An 8,974-nucleotide genomic window follows, 5' to 3' on the forward strand; every position below is an offset into this window, starting at 1 on the left:
CTTTAGCTTCCAGTGCTACAGTGAGAAACCTTGGAGTAATATTTGACCCTGACCTGTCCTTTGGCCCACATATTAAGCAGGTTACTAAAACAGCCTTCTTTCATTTACGTAATATAGCCAAAATTAGGGACATTCTGTCTCGGAGTGATGCAGAAAAACTGGTTCACGCTTTTGTTACTTCGAGACTAGATTACTGTAACTCTCTATTACTGGGCTGTCCTAAATATGCCCTGAAAAGCCTTCAGCTGATCCAGAATTCTGCAGCCAGAGTCCTGACCAGAACCAGCATGAGAGATCATATTTATCCAGTTTTAGCCTCTCTTCATTGGCTGCCTGTTGAATCTAGAATAGAATTTAAAATCCTTCTCCTTACATATAAAGCCCTCCACAACCAGGCACCACTATATATCAAAGACCTCATTGTTCCTTATATACCAAGCAGAGTACTTCGTTCGCAGACTGCAGGCTTACTTGTGGTTCCTAGAGTCTCAAAGAGCCGAGCAGGAGGCAGAGCCTTTGGTTATCAGGCCCCTCTCTTATGGAATAAGCTCCCAGTTAGTGTTAGGGAAGCAGACACCCTCCCCACCTTTAAGACTAGGCTGAAGACTTATCTTTTTGATAAGTCCTATAGCTAGGGATGGTTAGCATCCCTTAGTTATGCTGCTATAGGTTTAGACTGCTGAGGGACATTTCCTGATACACTGAGCTTCTTTCTTTTTCTCTTTATCTCTTTCTTTCCCCCCCCCCCCCCCCCCCATAACAGTGTTGCATCATTAACATGTATGTCTCCTGTCTCAGCAGGTCTCCCTGGCTGGGAGTAGCAGTTCCTGTTGTCTGTTGTCTTTCTGTCCTCTTCCCCCCCCCACAGCAGAGGCAGATGGCTGCCTGTCCTGAGCCGGGTTCTACCGGAGGTTTCCTTCCTGTTAAAAGGGAGTTTTTTCCTTCCCACTGTTGCCAGTGTGCTTGCTCAGGATGGGAGATTGAGTTGGACTCAACTCAATCAGTTGGTTTCCTTATATAGGCTATTATGAATTGGCCTTCATTATGTTTTCCCCTCTGTCTGTAAAGCGTCTTGAGATGGCATTGCCGTGATTTGACGCTATATAAATAAAGTTGAATTAAATTGAATTGAACGTACACATGCACAAATTTTTGAGGTAGTTACCTTTTGTTACATGCAGATGTTTACATCTGGAAGAATTTTGACTAGTGACAGCCACCATCCATTCTGCACTTTTGGTTGCATTTCTGTTTGAAAATGCTAAATGCATCAAGTCCACCTTGATGTTTGTTCATTCTTCATGTGAAATCAAAATGTTCATGCAAATGGCTTTCATGGTGATGTCCTTCAGTTTAACAAGCGGAAGTCCTAACCATGAATGAGGTATTTCCGAATCTTGGGTGGTGATATCTACTACTAGCCATAGAATACAACTCTGTAATACTCTGCATAAAGTCTGAAACAATGGAGCAAAGGAGAACTCCAAAAGTCATAACTTTGTTGACTCCTGAATTTTCTGAAAGTGCATTAATTAGTCTGTCATGCAAGTGACAGCAGGCCCAGTTCTACTTTAAGGTTTTTACCAGTAAAGGTCTTTAGACTGGTCCTGACCTCCTGGCATGTGTTGAAGAGGCAGTAGGAGACTTAACATTTAGTTTGAGGTAGTTATGACGAGTAGAGTTAAGGTTAGAAAGGAGGAAATGTTTTATATTGGTAAGGGTACTATATGATAGAGTGATAACTACACAAACATGTAAGTGTGTGTGTGTGCGTGTGTGTGTGTGTGTGTGTGTGTGTGTGATGGCAGGAAGAGGACATTCCATCCATTCTTGCTCTTCCTGGGGAAAGTGAGACAGCATCACACACACATGCAAACACACACTGCTGCTGACAGCAGGCGGTGGGAGAGGTGCACATCCGCCTCCTATTTCAGCTCTCACCCATTAAACTACAACAATTGATCTTTATCATCCAACAGTTTTTTTTCTTTTCTGTTATTATTTCAGGAGACAAATGTCAGCTGCTATCAGGCCACATTGCTAAACCCCATCATAAATTCTGCATTTTCTCTCTTTACTATAGTCAACAAACAACTTAGATGGCTTCAGTTCAGAGCAAAATATCTGCACTGAAGCTTCTGAACTGGAACTAGTTCACTGTGGTAAAAAAAGACAATAAAAGAATATATAATTGCTTCTTCTCTCACATAGCAGTGAAAGAAAACAGTCATGCAGGGAAAGAGGATGCCAACCAGAAGAGCAGCTCTGCAGAGCGTCTCCACAGGGGTAGAGACGACAGCGCTGACGCAGTCCTGCTCTCCTGCCAGCTGATGGTCACTGAACACTCACAATACGTTTTTTCTTTTCAGTAGGTAGCTGGATAATATGTCTTTGTTTGGATCCATGTGAGCCAGCCAACAGGCTGGTAACTTTTAGTCTTTTAGTTTTTTCTCATCCTTGCATAAACGGTATTTTTTTCCCCATTCTCTACACACAATGCACACTGAATACATGCTGCTTATATGTAAAAGAACAAAGAAACAGGCCGACTATATTCCTTTATCAACAGAAATGAAGTCAACATTTATTTTCTGCAAATATCTCAAGACATTTTGGACACATTAACAGAAAAAAAAAAACCCACACAGATTTAGTAGACTCACAGAGCTGCACACGATCCACTTCTGTCAGAAGACTTCCAAATTTTACAGAAAGCTTTTTACAAAGCAAACTTTCATTACAAGAATGAGCTTTATTTTCTTCCCAGTGAAGATGCTAATGAGTTAGACACAAATCTGAATTTGCGTAATTCATTCAGTTACTCATTCACAGCCACTCACACACATTTGCACATGCAGGGTGTAAAGAGTAGTCAAACGGGGTTTAGACAGAGGATTAGCTGGGAAATGGACAACATGAGTAGTAAAGATGACTGGGAGAATCTGATCTTCATCCTTTATGGATTCCAACTCACACCCTGTTCACTGTGTTTGTGTGAGCTTTGTTTTGTTTTTTTATTCCTCAGTTTGTGTTTATCTGACAGGGGTTCGTTCCAGCTTTCTGTGCTTGGCCATACACCTTCAAGAAGTCCTTGTATCGAGGTGCACAGCCGAGCCAAGCCTCACCGAAATGCACAGAGCCAGTCAAAAGGTATTCATCCACTCCTGGATGCACATCGCACCCTGTGGGGACGTTGATGCGTCCACTCCAGCCCCTTCCTCTGGCTCCGCCCCATACGAAAACCCTGGTCTTCTGATGAAACAGCTGCCGTAGGGTCACCACGACCAGGGAGTGCTCGCTTGTACCCGACGCCACACCTCGGAAGTTACCACTGCCGGCTACAAAGATGGAGACGTGAAGAAAAGAAAATGAACATTAAAGCAGAACTTAAAACTGTCAACAAACAACATGGTCCTACAGAATATTCATTTTCATAGCTGGCCTTATACATTTTTTGTTCTCTCGGTTCTTAGTATTGAATGTTTGATCATGAGAAGGTGTGTGTGAAGCTTTGTAACGGCGCCCATTTAGCGACAAGGTTCCAACTTTGCATGTGCTGAGAAAACAAACTGTACACGAAAGTGCATGCAGACATGCTGCATTCATCACATGTATGGATTATTTGTATCATTTTCATGCCTGCTTGGAGTCCTCTGGGAAGCTTTTCATACCTGTGCAACAAATCAAGGCATCTACGTGGACAATTTTTTATTTATTTTTGCAAAACTGATTTTTCTCTAAACCTACATGGATTACTTGCATGAATAACCCCACATTTGATCCCCGTTACCCGTGTAACAGTACTGATAGCATTGAATGTTTTAGCACACACTCTCTACTCAAAATTAGTGTCCTATCAGTGGTGTAGTGGTCTCTCAAGAAATGGGTATACTCTAAATGTTTTGCCCTTGTTTTTAAAAAAAAACAAAACAAACAAACAAAAAATAGCCCAGAAAAACATTGTTTCATAAAAAGTGACATTTAAGACTACTCTATATAGTTCACTCCAAAAATCCATCAGTATATTTGCTCATTGTCACATGATTTCTGATCTTTGGTTTCAGGGAGGAAGCGTTATAAAAACTACTAAACCGATGCTACGTTCAGGCGAAAGTTAATGCAGCTGATGGTTAACCGCACCAGTCTCAGCTGCTGGGCGACGTAGCTACGTGAAAGGGGACATTTGTTATTGTAAAAGCAGCATCACAGGGGGCTTAGAAGTTTAGAAGTGGGTATACTCCATATACCCGCGTATACCCTGGACTACACCACTGTGTCCTTTTGCTTTTCCTAGAACACAAGTAACAATGAAACTCACCCATGTGAACCCTTACACACTGGCAGAAGCGGAAAGTGTCTAAACTGCCTTTTAATGTTACCACATCCCTTCTGGACCAGATCTAATGGTGGCTAATGTTAAAAAGGGCATTATTTCTTAAGAAGTATCACAGTCAACCTGCTGACGCTGTAACTTTCTTTCATTGGGAAACCGATTATAAACTTGCAAGATGGATGTAAATCAGTGTATCAGTGTAGTTGCAACAGAGCAGTGTATGCATTGTGTGGCACACATGCTGGTGTTCTTACCAAGATTAAGACAATAAATGTGATCACTAATTAAACTAATTTGGCATATTTTGCTTAATTTAGTTTCTAACTGGCAGTAGCTTCATATTTATCAAGCTTTTCCTTTAATGTGTATGCACATGCTTGTGTGTGTGTATTTACCAAAGTCACTGGTACACACAGCCATGAGGACTTCCTCGTCTGAACAGGGTTTGCAGGTGACTAAAACAGACAACATAGGAAGAGAGAGAAAAGCAAAAATAAACATAAAACACTGATTTTCATGCGTTTTTCTTTCCATTTTAGGTTGAAACTTTATCTCCTCATGTTTCTCTCTTTCCTTGTGCTGGAGGGTGTTTATGCAAAATCAAAAGAAGTGAGGTGTGTGACTGAGAACAGCAGGTGACGGAGACGGGCAGAATTACCCCTTTGACCCCGTCGTCTACAAAAACAGCTATAAATTGCCAGACACACACACACACACACACACACATACACACTCTTGACAGGAAACTTCATTGCAGAGGTTTTTCTCTGTCATCATAAAGTAGAACCAGCCCTTCTGTCCAGCCTACATCCTTCCTCGACACACCTCTTCACTCATGTTGGTGGGCTAACCAAAGCTCCTGCAGAGAGAGAGAGAGAGACGGGGGGTGGGGGTTGTTTTTGATTGACAGCTGAGGGAGGATTGGCCGACTAGTGTGCTTGACCCTGACGAGACCTTTTGATTGGCCCGCGGGGGGGCGTCTTGAAGGTGAGATGAAGAAACCAGGGTTAAACAGTAACATGGCCCGTTGCTTACAAACCCTTCCTTCAGTCCAACTCTTGTCTGTCAGCCTCATGTCTGTCAGAGCGTAACCGGCTGATGCAGCCGGAAGAGACTGGAGATGGTTTTCTAAACACGATCCAGTTTCAAAAAACACAGTTTACTTAGACAAACCAACAAATCTCCCCGTTAGGCTCCAAACGGATCAACAATCTCAACATGATTTATGGAAAATGTGTTAAATATGAATATCTGTGTTTTGATCCACTAACATTTTTAAAGGGCATCAGCTAAAGCTAAGATGAATAATAAGATTTAATAGAAACAAACAATAACAATTAATCCGTTTGGAAGTCTGGCAGCAGAAAGCAGCGCTGGCATTTAACACTTTAAGCCCTGTACCTATTTTTTAGGCCTCTGTTTGAAAATGTCATCCCCTCATAACTAGATGTGTATATCTCTGCAACACAAAGGTGTAACTGTATACTGCTGGAGTCGTACAGAAAACGGGAGTGAGATTAAGATGTGTCAGTATCAGTATACATGTTGTTGGTGGAGGATAAATGAAGATGGAACACAAATGACAAATGTCTCAGGCTCACATAAAGCGAAACAACAACAAGACCAAAACAAAATTAATACATGAGGAGGAACACGAATATCCCCCTGGAAAGAGGCAGCTGCTGCTCTGAAATCATATCCAACAGTACAATCATTGGACAAGATCAATATTAAAGAGGTTTTAGGACGTTCAGGCGAGGGCGAGGCGAGGTTTCCAAAATGGCCATTTTGTCACAGTTTGGCACAGTTTGGCAGAGCTTGGTCATTTCCTTTCAGAGTCCTCTGATTGGGACTTTTGGGTTTTAAAAGGTGAAACAAGTAATGTTTCAGTTGTCAGCATTCGGGTTCTGCTAACAGTTCATTGTCTTTGGTCATTTGTTCACACAACTAGTTTTAGTTTTCATGTTTAACGCCTGTAAAAAAACATTTTTTTGTTTTCAGTTTCATAGGATTTTTTTTTTAAATGTTGTTCACATTAAGTCTTTCCATTCAGCTCTCTTTAGGATACAACCAAACCCTGGAAATAAGCAGCAATAAGTTTAAAAAAAAAAAAAAAAAAATCTGTTAATAAATGCACAGGTAACTCATATTTTGTGCATTTATGTGGACAAACTATCATTCATGGCTACACTCCTTTAAATAACTTTGATTTCATTTTAATTCTTCACAATCTTTCCAACAACAAATGGCTCTGATGATACCAGCAGTGCAGTTTTGAACCAATGACTAAAACTGTGTAAAATCACCTTTTTAATATTCTTAATAGTGCAACTTACAATCATAAGTTTATGTTGTACAGTGCTTTTTAAACTAGCATGAGGAAGGAAAGGAAAACAGAAATGGAACGAGCATAAATTTCTCTGCTGATGAAAACTAAACACAAGAGTCCAGCAGGAGGAGGAGATGAAATTCTTGTTACCTGAAGCAGCGTGCAGATACGGGAACATGTGTGCTCCTGGTCCCTGGCTGGGCACCAGCTCATACTGGAACGCTGTGATCCTCCGACTAATGTCAGACTGTGGGATGGCCTCCACAAAGAGCGCCCCCTCTGCCAGACTGAAACAGTGCACTGCACCCTGAGCCTGTTCCCTGTCTGCAAGCAGCAGTTTCAGATCCCCTTCATGCTCCAGGTACACATGAGAACCCTGGGTAAAAGCAGAGGGTGGTGGGCGGCGGTTACAGGGACACCAAGGCGAAGATTTATTTCTGATTATTTTTTCAGATTTTCTACCTGGGAGTAAATTTGGGGCTTGATGCAGGCGTGAAGACCTGCCATGTGTTCCGATGACAGCTCTATGTTTGGCCTCAGGTTGACCACGATGGCCCCTGTGGGATAAAGCCACTCCAGAGACCCCTGAGAACAGCGAAGGTAGACCTGCTCCACATCTCTGCGATGAGACTCATGGCTCAAACCACTGCAGATAAAGAGACAGACACGTGTCACATATGAAGGCAGACATGGGATAGAATAATCAAATCCTGAATTTACCACATTTTTCACCGCCTAAAACGACCCAGACTGCAGGTTTCTCCAGCAGCAAACATTTAAAAGGTGATTCAATAACACTGATATGGAGCAACAGCTGCTGGCAAAGTAATCTGTCACCGGACTCCAACATGAAAGAGTTGGAGCTGATTAAAGTCTCCAGAGGTCTGAAGTGAGTAAACTTTACAACACACAGCAAATTTGAGGCTTTTATGACTGAGGTGGGATGGGGGGGCTTTGGAAGAGTAATCAAAGGCGCCATGCGGCTGTGTTTACATAAGATAGGAGCTGGAACAGACACATTCCTGGCATCATATATACTTTTACTAAAGATATGAACATTTTATAAGAAAAAATGTTGGTAATCAAAGTCAAATGACGTGACATGTATTAAATCACGTGTTCCGTTGTTTTCCTTTGGGCTTTCCATTTTAAACACTGAGCTGGTGAGAATAGAGTCACTGCCTTGCGCAATACCATGAAGTGGTTGATCATCTCTCCATGTCATTTAAACACTTTTAATCCACCTGAACGTGACCTACTTGGGGACATTCTTAAATATGGAACCCAAGACCTTCTTTATTAATTAAAAAAACTACTTTTTATTCTGAATTTTTAGAATTTATATAGATTCATCATGATCAAAAGCATCCTAGAATGAAGTGGAATGAAGTGTCTTTTACGCAATTATTAAATATTAAACGATCAAAGCTCAAATCCGCTCCATTCATCCTCACCTTCCTCTCCAGCTGCACTGGTCGCTGGAATACTGAGCCACAGCCCGACACAGCAGCACAGCTGTGACCCAGTGTGCAGTCCACGGCTGGAGCATGGTGCTCGATTCGCCCTGGCGCGCGACCCCTCGGCTCCCCGTCCCGAACAGCAAGCCTCAAACACAAAACATCCCCAGAAGACACACTTTGGCGCGCGCGCAGGCTACATGACAGGGTTACGGGAGACGACTGTGCGTCTGAGGAGCCACGGCCTCAAGTTTGATAAAGGAGTCTGTCGTTGCGCACGCGCAACTGGACAACGGAGCCTTGTTTTAAAAAACTTTCGCTGCGCTCGCTCCGCCTCACGTCAGCGAGGGCGCGTGCCAGCTTCTGACTGCGCTCTGAGTGACACGCGAGCGCTCGCTCCAAAACCACTCCCACTGATCCAGCAGGGAGATACGTGGGTGCAGAGTCCACAGCGCGAGACAATAAACCAGAAACTCGAGCACAGATGAACTGGACTCAGTCTGGTCAAGAGGGAGTAAAGTTTTGGGAAATGTACATTAATAATAATAATAATAACAATAATAATAACAACAACAATCATCATTATATTCATCATTTGAGGGTCAAAATAAATAAATTAAAAGTAAAATGTTTGCAAACAAACACTGAGTTGTCTATAATGTGGGCACGGATCAAATCCATGTGTGTATCCTGTTTTTTTTTTTTTTTTCTGTTCAGGAGAAAAACTCCCTCAGTGCTTTAAAACAATCTGCGTACGTGTGTGCTGACTTGACAAACACATGGATCATATTATCGCCATGTAAATGGCTTCAGTATGCAGGTCTGGAACAGCAGCAGCAGCAGCAGCAGCCTCAT

General features: G+C 42.3%; 1 protein-coding gene across 1 annotated transcript; it reads right to left on the reverse strand.

Moving 5' to 3' along the window:
• Window positions 1-2,564: 2,564 nt before the first annotated feature.
• metrnlb (meteorin like, glial cell differentiation regulator b) lies at window positions 2,565-8,610 on the reverse strand. Its single transcript, XM_079261515.1, has 5 exons — window positions 8,117-8,610; window positions 7,125-7,308; window positions 6,813-7,038; window positions 4,729-4,788; window positions 2,565-3,338 (listed from the first exon to the last, which is right to left on the reverse strand). Exons 1-5 carry the CDS (start codon window positions 8,209-8,211, stop codon window positions 3,022-3,024), a joined length of 882 nt encoding a protein of 293 aa, XP_079117641.1. The 5' UTR covers window positions 8,212-8,610; the 3' UTR covers window positions 2,565-3,021.
• Window positions 8,611-8,974: the final 364 nt, after the last annotated feature.

The sequence above is a fragment of the Telmatherina bonti genome, assembly GCF_933228915.1.
Source record: "Telmatherina bonti genome assembly, chromosome: 3".
NCBI classification, from domain to species: Eukaryota; Metazoa; Chordata; class Actinopteri; order Atheriniformes; family Telmatherinidae; genus Telmatherina; species Telmatherina bonti.